This window comes from Poecilia reticulata, chromosome 7, assembly GCF_904066995.2.
Source record: "Poecilia reticulata chromosome 7, P_reticulata-male-v2, whole genome shotgun sequence".
Lineage (NCBI taxonomy): Eukaryota > Metazoa > Chordata > Actinopteri > Cyprinodontiformes > Poeciliidae > Poecilia > Poecilia reticulata.
Window position 1 is genome coordinate 8,438,345 of NC_088836.1, and position 23,857 is coordinate 8,462,201.

The 23,857-nt window shown below is 38.6% G+C and overlaps 1 protein-coding gene across 1 annotated transcript in view; it reads left to right on the plus strand.

Moving 5' to 3' along the window:
- The first annotated feature begins 232 nt into the window (after positions 1–232).
- Positions 233–23,857, plus strand: part of ajap1 (adherens junctions associated protein 1) — a 59,156-nt gene continuing 35,531 nt past the window's right edge. The window contains exon 1 of the mRNA XM_008413091.3: positions 233–1,233. Within this exon, the coding sequence (XP_008411313.1) occupies positions 1,205–1,233 (29 nt within the window). The 5' untranslated portion in view covers positions 233–1,204. The remainder of the gene's footprint in view (positions 1,234–23,857) is intronic.

The following is a 23,857-nucleotide window of genomic DNA, read 5'->3' on the forward strand; positions in this document are numbered from 1 at the left end:
AAAATGTGAACACTCCCCCCTCCACCCCCCTCAAATGACTACGTCATAATTTTATTTCCCAAACAGATGACGCCTCGGTCACACCGCTACCTGTGCAGGCAAGTAGCAGTTCTGTGCTCTCGATCACATCATCACCATGTAGCCAAGCCCAGACGACCATGCGTGTGCGCGCGCTCCCACATGACGCGAGGCGCTCCGGCACATGACATATTTGGCTTTAAAGTGACGTCACGGTAACGTGGGGCTCGGCAGGCAGGTCGTTCGTCAGTCTGAGAGAAGAGGAGCAGCAGGAGGAGACGGACCATCCTCCTCTCCTCTGTAATGACAAGCTCTCATCCCTCTCTCTCTCTCTCTCTCTCTCTCTCTCTCTCTCTCTCTCTCTCTCTCTCTCCCTCTCCAACTCCTCACAAACAATCCTCATCCTCCAGGACTCTCCCTCATCGCGCTCCTTCTTCCTTCCTTCACTTTTGCCTATTTTCCATCCTTTTTTCACCCCCATCCCTTTCTTTTTACTTTCTCTGAAACCCATCCTCAACCCTTCACACCTCCAGAGATGTGAGGGGATAATGAGGACCCCCTGCCAGCGCTGCTGACTTGGAAGATCCTTGCATCCTCATCTTTTGCTCTGTGTTTTTTTTCCGTCTCTCTCTCTCTTTCTCTCTCTCTCTCTCTCTCTCTCTCCCTCCTTTTTCTCGGATGTTCATCTGCCTCTCAACAATGTAAGCGACGTACTGTCAGTTCAGTGATGAAGAAGCGCACTACTTGGCCCGTTTTCCCCGCATCTTATGTGCTCGCTCTTTCAGCCGGAGGGAAGGAATGAAGGATTTTTGCGCGGAGGCAAAGTTTGAGGGCACCTGCTCACCTGCCCGCCTCTGCCTTTAACTGATTACCAGGAAGAGAGCGGAACAACAGATGAAGAACTTCTGAGCGAGCTGACTATTGTTCTGGCGTTTTTTTTTTTTTAAATATATATTTATTTATTCTCGCTTGAGTGGGATTTGGTCACCTTCTTGGAGGAATTCGATGTGCGCCACGCTGAAGGATATGACTTAAAACAAAGATGCTGGCGTTGACAGCTGGAGTAAGGTCCGTGACTTGAGTGCTTTTCTCACTTCAAACTAGAAATTGCCCCAGACTTAGGTGAAAAGCCGTCCAAATGGGAGGATACCTGGAGGACTGAGGCGGATTCGGCAGCCGAGATAAGATGTGGATAAAAAGGAGCGCTGCGCGCAGGTGAGACACGTTTGCTGCTGATTAAATTAGCGTGTTGGGGTTAAAATCTGCCACTTTAGCGCTCGAATAACCCATCCTTTCGAACATTGGACACCCCTCTTCACAACACGTCTCAGTTTTTAAAGCTACGCCACGGCAACTTATGAGTTCATCGGAATTAAATATATGCACGCTAAGACTCGGAAGAAAAGAAAATTGCAAAGGGGAAGAACATATTTCGCACGCTGCACAGTTTTTGCAGTAAAGTGCTGTCAACATGGGAATATTTAGACAAAAACATTATTTTTTTTTTCCAGAGGAAACATTAAAAATGTTCACATCAGGAACGCTAGGGGTCACCAACAGCACAGCTCAAACGACTCACACGCGGTCACAGACGCACGCGCGCACAGCCTCAAGGTTAGCCTTGGCAGCTCCGCCCCACTTCTGAGAGCAAACATATGGAAAGATGCAATCAGAAAGTAATTAGAAGGCAACTTTATGGAGGTTAAATTAAAGGTAATTATACGTTCCTGTGATCGCAAAGCCATCGATTTAAGGGTAAATGTCCGTGACGTGTTTCAGAGTTTTGTGCTCTGAAGGTTTCTTTTGGAATTTACTGATCTGAGCTTATCAAGGGTAGGAAACAATATTCCATGGGAGCTATTGGGAGAGAGGCTCTGAGGTTAACCTGACAGAACTGTTATTCTTTTCAATGTTTCAGTTTCATGTGACTTTGAACAAGATAGATGGGAAACGGGCTATTTAGTTCACGCTTCCTAAGAAGTTTCCGACTGAAAGTCAAAATTTGCCACATTCATTCCTCATCAAGGTAGCCAATAAGAGTAAGGATGCGCTCGTGAATGAGCAACAGTCTAATGTTATTCAGATTCTTCGGACACCCACTGAATCTCATTCCTGCCTGGCATTTCTAATTCCTTCCCGTTTGCAGGCGCACATTTATTATGCATGACACACTCTCCACATCCTAGGCTGACCTCACAGGGTAATGGCAGTGCACGGCGTCGGCAGAGCAGCAGATGCACAAGATGATGAGATGAATTGGTTTCAGATCTGGTGTGGTCCAAAGTTGGAACAGATCTGCTTCCCTGTTGAGGGATTTCCTTGCTGCTCGTTGGGTGGGGATGTGGAACGTCAAAAAGGGGAACGCCTGGAGAAACAGCAACTGGTGTCATGGACGGCAGCAGCGTGTTATGCCACTTTGTTTCAAACGGCAGCTGAAAGCTTGAGTCGTTCTTGTTGTTGGGTGTTTTGTTTTTTTCGCTCAGTGATGGCGAGTGAATCCTGCAGGAAAAATTCTTACTGTCTATGTGTGATTATGCGGTATAAAAAGTGGAAGTTGTGCAGGAAGAGCTACTGTACCTGTTTGAACAGATAAAGAACAACCTGCCCTCAGAGTGGAGATATGTTGGCGTAAATTAAAAAGCACCGTTTTAGCAAAATTTTCAAAAAGGAAATTTTGGAAGATAAAAAAAATAAATAAATATCCACACCACAACTTTTGGATTGTTATTTGTTCATTCATTATGTTATTCATTATGGATTCTAGGCAACTAATCTCATTAGGAATCTCTGTTAAAAAGGCTTAGTGATTATTCTTTGTCAAAATTTCAACCTGTAAACGCCCTGGCTAGGGTTGATTTATTGTAGTAAACATAATCTTTCTTGCCATTTAAGATTAGGTACAAGACTTTGTAAAAGGATTAGATTGTATAAATACTTTTAAAGCATAAATCTGTCTTATATCTACAGTGGATCCACTATTAAAGAGCTGTAAAACCCCTTGAAAATGATTTTCATTCGTACACCGACTTCTGAAAAATTCACCCCTCAGTTTGAGTGCATTTATTCAGTGGGGGGGGGGTGGGTGAGGAATCTATTATAAAAATCAACTGCAAACTCTTATTGCCATCATGCAGAGACGGAAAGGGATGTAAAAACAAGAATCCAACTTATTGTTAGAGAAATGCAGTAAAGTGAGGCATCCTAAAATACCATAGAAACCTAAGACTGGACCCACTGGTAAAGGGAGGCAGCACAAGATGATTAACAGCAGCAGTACCAGCATCTGTGATATCAAAATAAATAAATAAATGAAATACAATTTTAATTTTTATCATTGAGAAGATTTGTCTCAAATTTTACACCTGAGATTATAAAACTGGAATAATGATGTTAATATTATTTAAGGCTTTCTGCACATTTTTGCTAGAAATGCAGCAGCTGTGAAACTCTAATTGAAAAAAAACTATTCTTGTAATGTGTGTGTGTGTGTGTGTGTGCGTGTGCGTGTGTGTGTGTGTGAACTGTAGCTCCATTTGGCCTAAAGGGAAAATTACATCTAGTTTGACAGAAGAACTGTAGCACACAAACAGCTAAGTACTTTTTTTATTAACACTCTTCTGGTTGCTTTAAGTTATTTGTGTAGAAATATGGCTGCAAAATTGGTTGTTGGTGAGAAAATATGTTTTAGATCTCTTTGTGTTTTTGTTTTTTGATTTTTTTTTATAAACAACTATGTTAAAACACGTTGGAATTTCTCTCATTGCAAATAAAATCCTGGGTACATGATAGATTTTCCCAGTGGAAGACAAATTTACCTGTGATCCAAAGACAAAAGCAGCTGTAATTGTGTATAATTTGAGACTACCGGCCACCATTCATCTATGCCAGGCTCCGCACCTCGGCACTGAATCTTTCATGGACGTCACACGGTTTTTGCTTCCCCACAGAGAGCCCTCATCCCACCAGCACACAGGAGATGCTATCAGGCTTCAGATTACTGTGGCTGCATAACGTAACGGGCAGCAGAGACACCAGTTATCTTTCCAAAGGACTTTTCTTCCTGTCGAGTCATCTCCTGGAGGCTACCGCTTCTTGGAGTGTATAATTATGTTCAGTCTGGATAAATATTAAATTTACCCAAACGTTGATAAAAGGAGGAAGTTGTTCGGCTGATCTTTGTGAGCTAAGAAGGCTCAGGCATTATGTCCTCATATCAGTATTCACGGGGAGCATGTGCTCTATGCGCCGTGTTACCGCTACACTAAATTGTGGTTTGTATCTGACTGATGGTGTAATTTTGAATAATACAAGTGGCTTAATGAACAAGGGCCCCTAATACACAAAGCAACTGCGCAGCATCAGCGGCCTGCAGCTGATGGACTTTATGTGACCCGCCTCTTCGTTCTTAGGCTTTCGGCACAACTCCAGTGCCAAACGTGGCATTTCTTTATGAGAGGGCATCAGATATGCAGATAGTCCTATGATTTAGGTGCCATCTTAATAGCCTCTATGAGGGTTATTAACTGGGCCTCTCTGGAGTGTGATTAACCTAATTTGCAGTGAAATAGGCTGTGTTGCTTCCCCGAGATCCTCTCCTCTGGAGGCGTGTGTGTGCGTGTGTGTCTGTAAGAGCGTGTCGCTAACACCATGTGCTCAGTAGTCTGTCAAATCCAGGCGGACCAAGACAGGTTGTCCCCGTCTAATGGCAAAAGATACGAAGCGTCCATCTGTGGTTCATTTGACCAAACTTGAGAATTTGTCTAGAGAGGCATGAAAACAAGATCTGTCGTTGAAGGTTTTGACAGCAGCAGGAAGAAGGCATGAATTACACAACACTAACTTGGACTGCAGCTGTAAGTAAAGATAGATTACCAGATTTTGATCACGGCTACAGTTTTGATTTCCTTTACCCCCTGCAACACATAAATGTATATTGAATGCTTGAGATGAAAGGGCCGGAGTTTGATTTTATAGCCCTGGGAAAAATAATAACAGCAGCTGTTAAAGTTGTGCACTGTGACAGCACAGTATCATAAATTATAGTTATCCCGCTTTGTTATATGACTTGAATCTCTAAAGTTCCTTAGAGCGTGGAGCTGAGCTGTAAAGTTTGAAACGGTGATCTGATCGGAAAACCACTGATGACTTTTTGGAGCAGAATTACTTTCCAATCTAACAACTTTCAACCATTTGAATTTAAAGTATCATATTTTCCGCACTATGAGGCGCACCGGATTATAAGGCGCCTAAAATAGACGCTACAGTAGAGGCTGGAGTTACGTTATACATCCACTAGATAGAGCTGCACTAAAGAGAATGTCAACAAAACAGTCCGACTCCGGTCAGCGAAGAGAGCGTTCCGCGTCTGGGCCGGGGCGTGGCCGGATGACGGTCACCCTTCTCCATTCGCGCACAGCATGTTCGTGAAGAAGTGGTGCTAAATGACCTGCAGACGACCTGATTCTTGACGGTCGGTAGGTAGATAGGTCAGTCAAACTTTATTAATAGATTACAAACCAGCGTTCGGACAACTATCCCAGCATGCACCGCGCGCTTCTTCTTCGGCGGCGGCTGCTTACCGTAGTTGCTAGGCCTGTTATGGCTCAATATTGGTCCCTATATAAGGCGCACCTAAAAACCTTCAATTTCCTCAAAAGCCGACAGTGCACCTTATAATCTGGTGCGCCTTATAGTGTGGAAAATACGGTAGTACATAGAGACAGCAAGCTAAAGGTTCAACAAGCAGGTTTTTAATAAAGAAATTGGTAGGTGATGGAAATTGTATCAGCCACTGGTTACCAGACGGTTGGAAAAGTAAAACATCTGTTGCTTTTCACAGACAATCATTCTGCCATTTGGTCTCTGTTACAGGAAAGTGATGGTTATTTAAAGGATCAGGGAGGCATTTAAAGTGAAGTCAGAAGGAGTACCAAGATAAAAGAAGGGACAGAATAATGTGAAAGTGACTTTTTATGAGCTTTTACATCATGTTATTCCCTCACTAACAATATACTTGGAGTGTTGCCTTGAATCCAGTTTGAGAAATAATTTAATCTCCCGTGGCAACCATTCAAGATGTGCAAAACGCTTGGCAGGAGGAGCAATGTTGTGATGACTTCCTGAGATCATCTTTCACCTTTCTGAAGATGGAGTTAAGGAGCCGGAGCTTCTTAAAGAGACAGCACATGAAAAAGTGTAAATATAAAGGTGTTAAATTGCAAAGTCAAATTTCTTTTAAGTCATGTTTGACATATGCAACATTTTTATAACAACTGAAGATAACATATTTCCTTGATTATGCTATGAAATGGCACTATGTGCCTTGAAAATACATATTACTTCTTCTTTAAAAGGAAACAGGTTCATTCTGCATATAAGAAAGCACAAAACTTTCAGCAGCTATCAAGAAGGCTGAACAGAGTAGAGCTCAAATACAACACCGTACTGTCAGAAATTAATGAATTTACATTTATATTTGAAACAGCTTATTTGTGCTTCTATAAGTGTTTTGCCTCATCTTCTGCATACGTCCCCGTTTATCTTAACTGCTTCATACCCTAAACTATGCACAACGACCCGAATCTGCAGCTTGACTGCATCAGCAAAAGGCTAACAATGTGCTGCTGATGTTAGATAAGCCACTTGTTCCAGCCACTTTTGGTGAAAACTGTAATTACCATCTTTTCCAGTTTGTGCAGAATGAGAAGGTGTGTCTTGTTGCTGTTTCACTGAAGCACAGCTATCCTGCAGAGTAACAGAATTACCAACACTGATCTTATACTGTAGCTGATTAATGTAGTGAGCTGTTGCTGGATCAATAGTTCTTCTATGAAGGACCAGATGTATCCGTCATAGCCCATTTCCATTAACTGACCCGGAATCTCGCAGCTCGGCTGAAATGCTTCTTAATAAAAGCCTTATTTTGTTTTTAGCTTCTACATGGTAATTTATGTGGACTGTGGCACAGGGCACAGTAAGAATTATTACATCAAAGGGCTTTTATAATTGGAGCAATTTTCCAGTTTTTCTGTTTTCTTTCTTACCGTGTTTCTCCCAAGCCTCATCTCTCTGAGCATGTGGGTCATATACACAGTGCTGGAGGACATTGTGCAGTGGGAGAAATTAATGGGATGATGCAAGAACCTTGGCTGTTACGTCTTGGACCCCATAGTTAACCAAATGCAACAATATTTTTCTGCTGTTTTCACTTTTTCTTTTCTTTTTTTCCCCCTTTAAACTGTTTTCTGGTGCAGCCATAGTAGCAGCTGTTCCAACTTAAACCTAAAGGCTCAGATGAAGTCTGGGTCTAGTTATGTGTGCAAATGTGTGTGTGATGAACACTGCCGGGACATTTGGAAGGTTTCATACAGTATTTACCTCCCAGTGGCCTGCTCCACAGAGGCAATCCATAAATCTCTGGAAGTCCACGGAAAGCCAACCGTGATGTTTATCTGGGTGCTACGGGATATCCACCGAGACCAGATCAGCTCCTTCACCCCCAAGAGACATGCGGACGATGTTTATCTATGTAAAGAGATGAAATGTGTCTTTTGAATGGGTGACGTGCAGCCGTTTCCTTCAAAGCATGCAGACATAACGTATGTTTAGGAAAGATTTTTCCAGTTCACAACAAACCCTGCAAATCTCCCTGACCTTTCGTAAAACTCTCTGATGGTTTTACCTTCAGAGATAAAATACCCTTGAAGATATCGCACCTGCAGAATCGTTGATCTGGATGCCATAACATAATATTACACATGCATAGTAAAAGGGGCAAAAGTAAAATGTATTCTTTCTCAGGGGCAAAAAGATAGTTTAAATCCATGAGGTAGTGATCACTTGATAAAAACTTGAGACAGAATACGTCAATGATGTGCTGTATTTATAAACTCCTTCCATTGGGAAAAGACAGAAAAGACTCTGAACAGTTGGACAGTTGTAATTTGTCTCACAGGCATTTGGAAATGTTCAGCCTGCAATTGGAGGAGCATCAAAAAGTGTCTGTTAACTTTGTTTCAGACTTCTGAGTCAAATTTTTTATTTTCTCGAGAAGGTCTTATGAGTTTAGCACGGTGCATTTATGCATTCCAGGCATAAGTCAGCTATCAGTAAAAATGCAGACCAAAGTTTCAGGATTTTAAATGGTTGAAACGTTACCCTTCCTGCCATTTAAAATCTTGTAATGGCTTTATGGAGCACACAGCAATGCCTGCTAGAATTGTCAAGGTCTCTCACTGGTTATGTAAGTTATTTCTGCTGGTTTATTTTTGATAAAAGGGCATCCATGCACTTTTCAAAGTCTGTAAGTATATCTTCAGAGTTGTGCGTGTGTGTGTGCGTGTGTGTGTGTGGGTGCACTCGCGTGCGTGTGTGTGTTTAATATTAGACAAACAAATGTTATAACGTTTTTTTTTTTTGTTGAGACAATTCAATTACCCTTTCAGAATTCACAGATATACATTGATGTTGTGATTCTGTCTGATTGAAAATTTCTAGATGACTAAAAAGACCGTAAAGAAGCTTAAACAAATACTGCATACACTCTCGACATTTCCTGAGCCGTCAGAAAGCTTCTTGGTTTGAATGGAGAGGTTGAGATGGTTGTAGCACAACAGACATTTATTCTGAATGGAGATCTAATTTCCTTGAGGAAAAAGAAGACAAAAAACTTGATTTTAGGAGCAGATTCAATCTAAAGGGCCACTTCAGGAATGTACTTAAGCATTCCTTCAGGGACACCAGAGGGAGTATATTTTCATCTGGCGCTGTGGGTAAGGTGCCAGCTGAACTGAGTTTTAAACGGAATGGCTGAATAAGTCATGTAGCCTCGTAATTCATAAATATCCAGGATGCAGCATTCATCAAAGCGGAGAATTGCTTTCTGGCATTATGCATACTCTTAACATTTTGTATTTACTCTATCAAACAGTCTGTTAAATTGATTTAACAAAATGTCAATTAGAACTGCAGCTTTCCAAATAGACATCATATAAGAATGATATTTGGGGGCAAAATACTTTAATTCCTGCTGCGGGTTTTTGCTTTCTTGTTGAAGAGCAGAAGAGTTCAATCAGTTTTGACTTCTCCCTGCTGTTTGATGCTAGATAAAAGAAGGTCATATTATACATTTAAGACATGTTTGGTAAAAAAAAAAAAATCCATTGTGAAATCTTTTGAAACTCATACTTCTATCTTTTATGATATGGATTTTCCCCCCCAATGATCATATTTTTTTCATTTTATGAAAGTACAACCTAATTTACGTGGTAACATCATATAAAATCAGTGCAGCGCTGATCGCTTTGTCGTCAGTGAATGCAGAAATATCTAAGCGGAGTGACACCTGAACAACTGATAAGTAAAAAAAAGAACAAAATAGCAGCCGTGTACTTGAGCAATCTTGGGTTAATTAAGTTGAAGATTGTATATGATTTGCCACTTTCTATAAGAGATCTGAGCCGAGCAAGCCACTTTATGAAATGCAATCATGGTCTAATCTGAATGTCCCAAAGGTGTACAATGCCACTTATTGATGCTTTGAGAGAGAGACAATGGCTTCCCTTACAATAACACAAAACATAACCGTCGCTCCGCTCTCTGTTTGAATGCAGATGGTGGTTGACAGATGGTCAATCTGTTATAGTCATTTTCAAAACTCATTGTGGATCTCTGCTATCTGGAGTGCAGTTTGTTTTTTTGTTTTTTGTTTTGCCAATATATTTGGAAATGTTCTGTTTACAAAGTTACTCCAGGCTACAAACAGAATCACCCACAACACAATATATCACTCTTACAGTTTTTAACTTTTACTCAAAGCTTTTCACAATGTCGCATTGTCCGAATGCCCTGGATTACAATGGGGGCTTCAAATCCAGAGTCAGTTCCTGGTATCATCCCGTGTTATTCCTCTATTTATTCCATAAATTATAGTCTTGCAGTTGAGCCCAAAGCTATTTATACCATTGGAGATTTAGGCTTAAATTTATTTCAGTTCAACCATCATGTTTGTTTATAAATGGACAGGCATCACCCAATAGATGAGTGAACACTGAAAGTAGTTTTGAAAATAAATAAATACATATTTTATTTGCATTTTATTAAAGGATAACATATATATTTTTTTTAATAACCAAGTGGAAAATCTTTTTTGCATTATAACATTTGTAGTCTCTTTATAATTTCAGAGCATATTTTTGAATATTTCCTGCAGCATTTGATGATTTTATCCTTGGTGATTGTAGAGTTAGAACCTTTTGATCCTTTGAGCCCATTTTTGGATTAATCAGGTTTTCTTTTTTGGCTTAAGGTTTTAAATTATTTATCATAGACAGATTTCTTAATCGCAAAAACTATGGATGTGTACATTTTAAAATCAGCTCTGACAAATGATTGTTTTTTGTTGTTGTTGTTTTTACCAAAATGCCACTGGGAGAAGAACCAGGAGAAGACCCAGAACTAACTGCATAGACTACATATCCAATCTACCCTGAGAAGGCCTTGTTGCTGGACACAGGGAGGTCGGGTATTCCCTCATGGATGTGTTGCCTCCATGACCCGATCTCGGATAAACAGAACCCAATGAATGACTGAACAGAAAAATTATTGATCCCTTGGTAGTTGATATAGCCCAGATGTACTGAAGCATTTTCTAAAATTTATGCTTGACATTTTAAGTTCATCAGTCTGCAGAAACTTTAATCTGTCATCCATGACTTCAGAAGCTGTAACCCCTGCTGCTGATGTCTCCTCAAACAGCGTGTCAAGACAGAAGCATACAGACGTATTCTGCTGTTTTATCTGGTTGTGTACATCCTGCATGCAAAACTAGTCTGAAAGTGCGATAATTTTTACATACGAATGGCTAAATGTCAACACAGAGGAAATAATTATTGCAAAACGTTACACAGACTTTTAAAAGCAGCTAAGAATAACACCTATGGTGCCAGAGCAAAAGAATTGCATTGGGAACACAGTTCCATCCCATCCAGATTCTTCTAATCAGTTATTAGGTTCACTTTTTAAAATATTAACTACAGTTAATGCCAGGCACCTGAAATGGTGGTTTGAAAGTCAAAGGGATGCTCTCTTCCGAATTCAAGCATGCTGATATATCCACAGTTGGAGGATGATGCAACATACAGTCAGTCTTTAAAGTGAAGCAGGTACAGTATGTGCCAGTCTTCATAAGACAGGAAATCGCTACAAGACAATAAGCTACTCACCTAACCCTGCCCATCAAAAACAATCAGAAAAGTACTTTAAAAAAAATGCGGTTTTATTCAAGTAGAAAAGCAAGGCTGGGTGGGGCCAGGCTATCTTGTCACCATGTAAAGTGAGGAAAAGCTTTCAATAAAGTAACAAAAGTAATTAATAGGAAATTAACAGTTTTTCCCTTCATCCTTTGAAATATCTCATGTACCGCAAAACCTACAATGACCCTGTTACTCCTGCTGTTCCCATTGCAAGTTTACTTGTAGTATTAAATAATAGCAATGCCTGAAAGACATTTCAGATTTAGCAATTAGGTTAATATACTTTATCAGAGTTGCTAACCTTTACCCAGTGCTGTAACCTGTAGGAAGGAAGTAAAAAAAAAAACGTAACTGAAAATAAAATCCGAACCAGTTGTTACAGCCCAGCTCAGTTGGCTGTTTTTTTTTTTTTGGCTCGCTCCTTCTGTCTCCATTCGCCTGTTCTTTTTATCAGATGGGCACACACAAATCAAAAGCTTGAATCTGGCTGCGATCCTGCTCATATCTACCGCTAAAAGACATAATGAACAATTTATCAAATACCTGCTGAACAAGAAGAGCGCAAGCTGGAAGAACTATGACCTGCTCTCTAAACTACATGAACTGGTAAAATGCTGAAGAGGAAACATTATTAGAGTGACTAAGAAATATATGGTATGTCTACATGTTTTAACTGGCATTATAGAATAAGCTCGATGACTAGATTATATATATTTTCATGTTGGTAATGCGATGATCTGGCTCACACGGTACAGAGAGCTCTTGTTGTATTCAGTGGTGTTGTGCTGCCTTACCAGAGTCTTGATTTTCTTTACAGGACATGTCTGCTGACCCTGACTTGAAAACAGTGATTATTCTGGGTCAGACTCTTTTGAAGCCACATGCTGGAATTAATGGGAGCGAGAAGGGCAGAAAACGGGGCTGGTATCATGTCCTGGTTTTCTCAGTCTGCTGCAGTTGTAAGAAGGAGAAAAAGTGTCACTTTTCATTAAACTCACTGGGGTCCTTAAATACCAATTCATGTTTTCTGCGAGATAGCAATGTAATTATGTAATTACAAAAAAAAATGTTTGAAGATTTTTTTCTTTTTTAACATTGTGTGAATTAGGATTAAATGTTTGCGTATCAGCAGTGTTTGCTTTTTTAAGGAGAGGAGAGATTTTAAGCTCCATAAAACTCCCATTTACTTGTAATTTTAAAATGATTCTAATATAGCATAAGCACTTTCTATTACAGAGAGCCTTGATTTGCTATCTTAATCTAACAATGCAGTTATATACTGGTAAATCATCAGCTAACTGACCAAATAGAGTTTTTAAAAAATGATTTGGTATGGAAGATGCTATAAAAGAGTGAAAAATATTTTCAGGCCTCAGCAATAGCATTGTTTTAGGTTAAAATTAAATGCGCCACTGATGAAGTTATTTCTCAATGTTTCAGAAATAGTTTGAGTGGATAAATTCAGGGACTTTGGTCTTTTTGTATTTGCAATTTCCACTTATTTTCTGATGTTAGACTTTAATATTTCAACTGTCATTTGTAACACTGCCATTTTCTGTGGTCTTTTTAATTTGTTATGTTGTGTAACCATATAAGAAATGGTTTTAATGATTAGACCTGCAGGCAGACATGACTCAGAAATGCAAAACTTTGTTGTTTTGGTATAATTTTAAAGGTACATCGTCATCAGTCTTTTCATAAGTTCTTTTTAACAGTGTAAAACATTTGTACCACTATACATCTATATATTTTTTTTGTCTTTTTACATGTATAATATATAATATATTATTTTACTTTTAAAGCCTGTTCTTGGTGCCCAGTCTTCGGAGAATGTAGGGCTGTTTTCTACTTCTTTCCGTTTTCATTTGCACGTGGCGGTAAAGGTAGAATTAAACCGCCGAGAGGATTTATAAGAAAAATCTTGTTTAACTGTGTATGATCAGAGTAGAAAAAAAAATCTGCAATTTTTCAATTGTGTATTTTTTCCAGGCATGTGGAAAAAATACACATGAAATTCAGAGTTAAATGGAGGAGGAGAAATAAGTGGGTGAAGCATCCCCACTTCTTTTTCACATGCACTTGTGTTACAGCTGCTCAACAAACTTACCAATGATGACATTTCTAATTTACTCCAGCTTTGTGATCTGTGAACGGCCCAAACATATCTGGCTGTTACATGCTGAATCATTTGAAAATTGTACCATTCGGATGTTCTATCCATTTTGGCTTCTTCTTGCGTTTGGAGTTTGTCTATAAATATTGATGTATGTAAACTACCGTCTCGTTCCTCCTATTAAATTCAGCTGTAGCGGTCAAAAAGCATCTTTGCCTTGCCGCTGGGGTCCAATCTGCGCTGCTGTTTGCACTGTACTCACAGTGAGTCATCTGTAAGGAGAAATGTCCTTGCTCCTCGGCCTGAATGTTATCAGAGAGTTTTTACGGCCCAGAGGGGCGACACTACCGCACAGCTTCTTCACCGTTCACTCGTTTCTTTCTCCATCTCTGTCACTCTCTTAGGGTAATGCAAATGCATACTCCATGTCCTTCCATCTCTATTTTAGGACTCTCCTCACTAGCATTGACTCGCTACGCTGGGGGCTGGCAGGATCAAGGAAGGTGGAGTGAATGGAAACAAAATGTAAGAGCTCTCACACGCTCCCTACTGTCTTGGGCGTATTCTCTACACACAATCCCTGAAAAGGTGAACAAAATAGCCGGAGCTCCTTCATAGTGGTCTGAATGCGTTTGACTTGAGAAGACGACGTAATCCATCCTCAAACCCCCCCCGGAGGCTTTTGAGGGAAGCCAGGACAGCGCCGAGCTTTTTAAACAACTTAGCTATAAATAACCTCTTAACACTACAAGGCGCTGGATACCAGAAAGGGCTTTTTCATCTCGAAGACTTTTCTGAATAACCAGACAAGGTGTTACTCCTGTAGATGTTGCCACATACAGTAGGTCAGCTTTTCATGAAATTTCCCCCAGACTTGTCAGGGAGAAGGATGCGAAGCCGCTGGATTGTTAAATTGCTGTATCAAAACTTCTCATTTGCCGTTTGTGCGTCACGATGCAAGATTTTATAAAACCAGAAAAGTCCATATATCACCGAGACAGAGCAGAGCTAAGTTTAGGTGGGGGTTGGGGGGGTTCAAAGTTTTGATGGATGACTACCACTTTATGGAGGCAGCATATGATTGAGGGCAGCGCAGAAAAACACACACACAAACTCTTAGTCACTAAATTGAACTTTTGCACACAATTTCCATGAATAACTGCATAGCTTATGGGCATGGGGTTTCAGATGTTTGAGGCAGGCAGAACGTTGGTAAGTCACCTCACAGAACAGCTCTGCTTTCTGCTCCCCTGAATGGGTTTCATCATGGCCTGTTGACTATTTAACATGTTTAAATTGATCAGGTTTGTTTGAAGGGGCACAGTCCCTCTCAGTTTTTTCTATCATAGATATACGATGAGGAAACTCATTTCTGAAAGTGAAACTCAAGTCATTAACCGAGTTATTGACATCCTTAAAGAAGGAGGAGTCACAAAAGGTTGTTGCTAAAGAAGCTCGTTGGACATAGAGTGACATATTCCAACACATTCGTAGAAAATTGAGTGGCAGGAAAAGATGCACAAGCAATCGAAATAACCACAGCTTGTAGGTTATTGTCAAGCAAAATCCATTCATTTGGTGGAGCTCCACAATCAGCAGACTGGGGCTGGAGTCGGGCACCAAGAGGCTCCACACTGATGAGTGTTTCAAATGTCGCATTCCTCGTGTCTAGCCTGTCCTCAAACACAGAACATGTCATTAGCGTCTTAACTGGGCTAAGGAGGAGAAAAACTGGACTTTTGGTAACTGCTCTAAAAGTCCTGCTTGCGGATGAAAAGTAAAGATTGTATTTAATTTGGAAATCAAGGTCGCAGAGTCTGGCGGAAGAGTGGAGAGGCACAGAATTTATGCTGCTTGAAGTTTGGAGGGAAGTTTCTACAGTCTGTGATGATTTGGGATGCCATGTGATACGCCGGTGTTGGTCCGCTGTGTTTTCTGAGCACTTCACCCAAGTAAAAAAAAAAAAAATGCTTTAGTATACTAAGTTTTAACATACTTTAGCATACTTTGATTGATGTACTTAAAATGTACTATTTTCGAACAACTAATTTTGTACTTTAGTACTTTACTTTAGTAAAGTACTTTAGTAAAGTACTACTTTACTAGTACTTAAGTTGTATAAAATTACAACTTTTAGTATACTTAGTATACTTCACCATACTTTTTTGGAACAACTTCAAGTTGTACTTGGTAAACAGTATACTTTAAATGTAATATTCAACAGCTTCATTTTTATAGAGTGTACTAATTCTGTCATAGAATTATATTAAAAATATACCTTTAATATATTTTAAATATACTACTAATATATTAGTAATGTATTTAATTTACACTTAATTTTTATTTTTGATTTACTGCTATTGCTAATAAATTACAATTTTAATTACTAATAAGTCTTTATTCATACTTTGTACATTACATGCATAACTACATGTTATGTAATGCATAACAGAGTAATTAAACATAGAAAGCATTTGTATTTAAAGAGAACAGAAAAATGGCAAATAAAAAAATAATACTTACAATTTTAAGACATCTGCGACAGACTGGCGACCTGTCCAGGGTAACCCCGCCTCTCGCCCAGAATGTTAGCTGGATATGGGCACCAGCACCCCTCCCGACCCCACTGAGGGACAAGGGTGTAAGAAAATGGATGGATGGATGGAATTTTAAGACGTTGTGGACTCGCCATGTATGTGACATCATAAGAACTGATGATGATTGGGACCGGATGCCTGGGGTGGAAAAACATTTCTGGGTTTCGTCTTTGTCTGTTTATGTTAGAAGTAGAAAAAAAATAGTCAGCAATGTCATAGAATCAGTTGATGTTGGCATTAACTATGAAGCTGTTTTAAGTGTGGACTTAAGGAGACAAACTACCTTAAAATCTTTCCATCCATGATCTGAACATGCTGATCCTTGCAGGGTGGTGAGGGGGGCTGGTGGTGCCCATCTCCAGCAGCCATCAGATGAGAGGCAGGGTTCACCCTGGACAGGTCACCAGTCCATCACAGGGCCCTGAAAGTCAACAACAATTAAAAAGAATGAAAGAGAAATGTTAGATTAACAAGAAGAGAAAATTTCTTTCCAGTTACCTTTAAATCAAATCATGTTTATTAAGCACTTGGTGTTGGTAACACAGCAGTTTTTGTTGTTGAAAATGTAACTAGCTCCTCATTAAAAAAAACAAAAACAAACTTACATCATGAAGACAATGTGAAGTTTCATCTTCAGAGCTGGTTGGTGATCTGGTGGAGTCAGAGCTTCTTCTGAGACAGAAAGTCTTTAGGTTTTCTAACACCTGATTTATCTGGCTTCCTCTTTCATCTCCATTTGCATAGTTATACTGCAAACATATGTTGAAGACAAAATCATTGATGAACGAGTTAGAACAACAACCACCACAATATAAAAGTCTCTCTGTCTAATGGAGCTTAATTAAAACCAGGTTAGTTTATAAATTAAGGTATAAGTCACAACAAACAGCCTCCATGCAGTTATAACATGAAGCTGAATGATTCCTATTGTAATAATCATACAAGTCACAATAAAATTGATAAAATAATTATTTAAGAAACCAGCGTAAGTTATATATCTTTACTGCACTGTTTATAATTAAATGAAGATAATTATTTTCCAGAACGGGACTTGGGATTTCCCCACTCTGCCAAAGAAACCAAAAACTGCTTCAGTGGTGTTATTGTGCTTGATTGGCCAGTAAAAAGGCCGTAGAACCTATAAAGTATAGATGAAACAGCAGAACCAACAATGCAGATGACCCATAGAACCACAGACTGATCAACGCAATGTTGCAGTAATTTATGCCAAAGAAGCCCAACAACACACACAGCAAATCCAGCAGGCCCAAATTAACTCTGTCAGATTTGATTTCAACACTTTTATAGTGTCTATATGGATCCACACCAGAAAGAGTTAATTTAACTCTTTTTGAGGAGTTGGTACTTTAACTCTAATTAAGTGTCAAATATCTGTCATTTAACACTAAGTAACACTAACTCGGTGTTAGATCTTAAATATTAACTCTCCCAGAGTTAATATTTTGACTGTCCTAGAGTTAATATTTAAGCTCTAACTTCATAAGAATTATTTTTAATATCAAATAGATGTACATTTTATTATTTCAAACTTTTAGAAATTATTTGGAAAATAAATATTTAATGAAGAGGCAATGCAATGATTTTCTGAGATGCATTTATTTCAAAACATGTTTCATAATTAGAAAACATGTAACAACGTGGAATAATGTACCCTTTCATGTTTCACATGTCCCTTTCATTCGAACATCGCTTATCAAAAGGTCTGACATATCAGCTGTGCAATACAAAAAATCGGTATAATTAATACATTTTTCTTCAACACAGTATGTATGAAATTGTTTAAAGTACAAGGCGGAGAAAGTAATGCATGCAGTTCATGTAATATGATATAGTTCATTTTGTGCATAGAAATGTTCATATTTTCCAGTCGTTTTTTTTTTTTATTTATTTTGACACGCAAATGTATTTAGTGTGCTTGATGCATCTTGACAGTCACAGGTATTTACTTTATTTTACTTTTGACCACCAGCCTCTGGTTCGATATCAAAATGGCTTTTGCCTCTGTGGGAGCACAAACATGTGACTGACAGCAACCGTAAAAAAAAAAATCACAAACTTTTTTCATTGACCTGTTGCCAAGTCAATTTAAATGCAAAAATTCATGCATTTTTATTGTGAAATTTTGCTTGTAAAATATATACATTTTTAACAGTTTATTTTTAGGGGGGAAAAAACAACATTCCATACTTTCAAACCAAAGTTTTTTATGCAGTACAGGCAGTTTTGCTCAATTCAAGTGCACGGTTAAGTGATGATGCTTAAGTGTTTATAAGTGACTGTGATGCAAAACTACAACGGCAGTATAAGAGGTTTCCATACAGGCAATTGATCTTTAGATGGTTTTTATAACAAGGCTGAACATAAGGAGACATCATCTGTCCTCAACATGGATATTAGCACTTCCACTGGAACCAGGTCTGCGTATCTGCTTATACACCTTGCTTCAGCTCTACTGGTAATAGTAATTTAGTGTTAAATACATGATCAAACATTTAGAATGATTAAGAGAGTTCCTGTCTGCAGCAGACGTCCTTATACTTTGTTTTGATTTAGTATCATGGCTCACATGAGTGATAATCAGAGTGAGGCTTTCTTTTCACAAATGTTTTGACAAAGCTTAGTAAAAGTGCTGGCATTGCTGTACATGTAAATTGAAGTCACACACGCAATCTGCTATAGGAATCCCTTCAATTTACACTTGTTTTAGTTCAACTGTTGCAAACTAAAGGAGTCAACTCTCGATGCAAAGTGTCACCGTCTATAAAGCATGCTGAATTGGTTCACTGCCTCCCATCATACCCAGCAAGGATCTGACTGGAAAAATGTGACAGGTAAATTCAGCGTAGCATGCAAAGACCCGTCATAGATGCTTTAGTAGATTACTGCCAGGGTGTGTAATCAGTTTAAAGTTGCGTGATCTTTCTGTACGTTCAAATATTTTCAACTCCAGTTTTCATCCACATTTTAAAGAGATGAACGTTAGGTTGCTTGGCAACTCTAACGGTGGTGCTAGATGTGGGTTGGTGTTGGATACTGATGTTTTACTCAGACTTAAGCACTGTTAAGATTTTCTGTAGCATAAATAATATTATTAGAAGTAATAGTAACTAGTAATTTTAGTCACTATCTCATTGATGTTCTTGTTGCTGGAGTTTTTTGGCAACTGCCCTTTATTGGATGATGTCACTGATGAATTGCAGTCTGCAGCCTGAGCACACAGTGTACCCTGCATTCAGACTGTGAACTGGTAATGTATGAATGGGGAGAATGTTCTTTGAAGTTCAGAGGACAGCTTACTTTCTCTAATCATTTCATTTTAAATGTCATATCACCTGCTATAATTCACCTGCTGAATGAATGCTTGTCGGACCGCTTCAGTCAAAAAGTCTCATGTTATTAATTTGGCAGTCCTGAGAATTGCATGTAGACCTTTGCTTATAATGCTAAGAGATTTGTAGCAACTTTACAGGAATGTAAAAATGAACTTATACACAGAAAAGGAGTCTAGAAAAACAGTTAAATTAGATCCAAGTCTTAACAGGTGTGGGGAAAATGTACAGAAAAATAAAAAAGCTGGTTTTATATATATATATATATATATATATATATATATATATATATAATTTTTTAATATTTTTTTATAATAGTTGATCTAAGTTGGCTCAGATGCCAAGTAAGTAAGTAGCTCTTTGCCCAACTCAAAGAAAACTAAAACTAAGAAAAGGCAGAATAAAGTCTTACAAGCTTTGTTTCCTAATCAAAGTTTGATTATAAACTTTGATTAGAAAAAGTTTCTAATCAACTTTTGATTTTGTTTTCTAATCAAAAGTTGGAAAACATAAGTTCTGTTCTTCTGCACGGGCTAAGAAGAAGCATCTTTTTTGCCATTTTTAAGTCCAAAATGCACCAAAATGTACTAATTAATGCTGTTTGTTCTTAAATATAGAGGATCCCTACTTGTGTCTGCTGTGTAGTATCTGACAAAATCCTCAGTTTTTAAAACTAAAATCAATAAATATGGGTTTAATGATAAGATCATCTTAAAATTATAAGCATATCAAATGTTAATCATTTATTCATTCACAGCTGTGCTTGTATGCTCCCACAGTTCTCTGTTCTCGTGTGCCAGCCACACCGGTCGTCAGTCGAGGTCCAGGACAGATTCAAAATCTCCCAGCCAGACTCGATAAGCACACTTTCATAATGTCATTAGAGCTCGTTGACTGAGTCTAATTGCAGAAAATTAAATGTCACAAGACATTAAAGAGCACAAAGCCATCAAACATTCATAAAGGAAGGTAAATTTAGTAACTTCAGATATTAATGTAAATTTAAGAATATAAGTAAATTAAAAGAACAAATTTGCACACACTTAACTATGCATGCTATGTTTAGACTCCTTAGGTGAAATGCATTTGAATGCCTTGTTTAAGTTCACACCCCGACAGATGAAATGTGAGAGCTGAAAGAAAAAGGCAAGTCAACTGAAACAAGTGTTTTTTGAGATGCAGTCCTCCACTATGTACTCACAAAATCTCACTTTAACCTCTGCTGTGCCCGTTTGGACCCACGAGAGACAAACGCCCACTCCAGGCTGAAACTTTGTGACCTGTTGCTGGTATACCTTTCCCCCAGTGGCTCTTCTTTATTTCCAGCAAGTGCTTACTTTGGAAGCGAGTGGGAGAGAAATGGATACCGTGGTTCAGCCTGTAAATACTCCCAACAATTGCAAGTGCTACCCTGAATGCATGGTTACTTTTTGAACTCTGATATTGTGAACACACAGACCTGAATAGAAGCACTTTCTTCAGGAGCAGGAAACACCCCTTTGTGCCCCCCATCCCCAATGGGAGGTCAAAGAAAATGTCTTCCACTGAATCAGTTTAAATCCTGCCTGATCACGTCATTTTCAGCAGGGGTGGAGCATTTTTGACGGCTGTATCGACTAGAAAGCTAAGCGTGTTCTGCGGCTGAGCGGTTGAGGGTACATTGATGAAATTTCTCCTCACTTCAGCCGGGGGACACAAGTTGCCTTTTTCACCTCCCTGAGGTGAGGAACCCATCTACTGAGACCTTGCTCCTGCAAAACGCTCAGCTACTTCTAATTAAGACCTACTTTGCACAGGAGATTGCAATATGATGATGACACAGGAAGTGGGCCAGGCATAAAGTGCAGAAACAATAATTAGGTGCACTGGTTGATTAGACGCAGATATAACAGTTTTGTTTCACCAGGTTCAATGTGGTGCAAAAAATGAGTTCATGAATCAGAAAAGCCTTTAGTTTTCAGACTGTTGTACTGTCATAAAAATGACATACACTACAAGGGACGACCGATTCAGTGGGAAGAGCAGTTGTCTTGGTATCCAAAAGTTGTGAGTTTGATCCCAGCTTCCTCTAATTGCATCCTGACGTTGCCCTGGGCAAGGCACTTACTCTGATTTTGCCCACTGATCTGTCTGAGTGTGATTGGCTGAGTGTAGCTCCCGCATATGAACACTTAAAGGAAAAATAGAAGTTGCTTCTTATTCAACGCCACCTACTTTTCAAGTTTTGTAATATGTCAATGGTTTGTAGAACTGAATAATGCTTCATACACGTTAATGAGGACGTTCTGTTGTAAAGACTTTCTATGTTGTATGTGCAGACCGATTCAATAAATTACGACATTACCAAAAGAAAATTTATTTCAGGATCTTTATCATTAAGCCAACCACAATTTATAGATTAACTACACACAGATAGATGTTGATAATTTTCCATGTACACGTAAAGAAAACATGAGATTTAAGATTCGAAAATTACAGCAGACCATTAAAAAAACCTAATATTTAATAAAGAAATGTTGGCTTAATAAAAAATATGCTTAATACCTGTTTATTATTTTTGAAAGATACTTTTAATTTGACAGACAGGGCTCATGTGAATGCATGTTCCAATATACTGAGTATGACATTATGCGTCTTTAGGAGTGAAATTTGGCTATGTAAAACGTAGCAAAGTAAATAAAAGTATGTCACCATTATTATTTTAGTTTCACAAGGGGCCAGACTTTCTTATAGCATTATAATTCAGTAATCGTAGATGGGGATGGAAATCACAATCAGTGTAAATATGCAGTTCAGTTCATTTATGCATGCGTTTCAAGGATGATTTTGTGGTTATTTATTGAGATAATATTTCTAAGAGAGATTCACTGATATGCAATGTTTAGATGGAAGGCTATGAAATGCTGCGTTTTCAGGAACATAATAGAAGTTGCATCACGTGGAAACAAAATTCATCCCTTCACATTTTTGAAGTAATAAATGCTACTTGAGGCTACTAAGATGCTGCCTTTTAAATTAGGAAATGCATTAATAATAAGCATTTAATTGAGACACATGTTAAATACTTTGGCAAAATATTTAAACAGTTTAAGGAACTAATAAACACATTTTGAGGAGAAAAAAAAAACAGTTACTGAAGCAATGTGTGTTGGAGTGGAGCGATTTGGATCAGCCAAAAGTTTAGATTGACTAACTGAAATATATCGAGAAGATTGGACAATACATTATAACCAGTGCTTATGTCTTCAATAAAAGTATATGTATTAGCATATACTTTTGTTGACCAAATAACTACTGCTGTAAATTCACAGAATGCAGTTGTGACTTCACACTATTAGTCAGATTTAGGTCATCACAGGATTTCCATGGCAGCATGCTTGTCTTTCTTGCGACCAGTTTATGCTCTTCTAAGCATTCACAGCACTCATGGTGTCAGTGCTGGGAGCGCAGAGGGGTTTGATACACCACAATAAATCTTAGTAGCTAAACAACATCACTTTGGATAGACCCAGATATTTTACTGTCAAAAACAAACAAAAAAAAAAACACAATGTTTTTTTTTTTACCCCACCCTCCCTGAAACTGCAGTTATATTAGTATAACGAGGTGGAAAATGGAGTAAGAAGCTTGAAGTGCTACTCAGGCAGAATTCACTCACACCAGGGTGTGAAAAACAACAGGCTAGTGACCCTGCTATTTATGGAAGAGCGCAAACCACAGAGGACCACTCCGCATGTCAAAAACCTGTCATATGGGCAGACATTTACTTATGCAGAGCGACCCGTATCTTCAGGGCAGAACAGGCCACAAGGAAGGCTTTTTGTTAATAAACACTGTTGCTCTTCGCTCAAGCAGCTCAAACAGGATTATACTGAGGATCTTACTCACACACTTCAAATGCTTGTTTTTGTTCATTATAGTCCTTTTGATTCTTTTGTAGTGGCAGCGTTAAGTTTCCACTTTCAAAGCTTGGTAACTGTAATATATCTGAATTGTTCTTTCAGCAGATCATGGTGGGATTTGATGAGAAATTTTTGCAGGGAATAAACCAAAAAAAGCAGCCTTTCTTATTCCAGATTGAGATTTTGCTGTTTTTCTATTGGTTGTTGCTGATTAAAGATATCCAAAACACAAATGATTTATCAAATAAACTATATAAATCAAATCTTAAATCATATTCCAGTAATGTTTTGGTGTAAACAGAAAACCCTGGTTGTGCTTTTCAGACTGACATTTCTGCACATGGACATCATGTGTTGGATTTGGCGTGACTGTCAGTGACTTATGCAAAGCCCCCACTGACTGTAGCATCTATAAGAAGCGGCAGAGTAAGTTGCCAGTAGATTTACTGAATATAGCACAGCTTAAGCTAAAAAAAAAAAGGAAAAAAAGAATCTTGGTCAGCGAAGCCTGCTGTAGCGCTCTTTCATAATTGGGCTTGAAAAGCATAATCCCAATTCACTGCTCTAAAATTTTACATGTCACATCTATTCTTACATCACAAGCTTCCTGTAGAAATTCCTCACT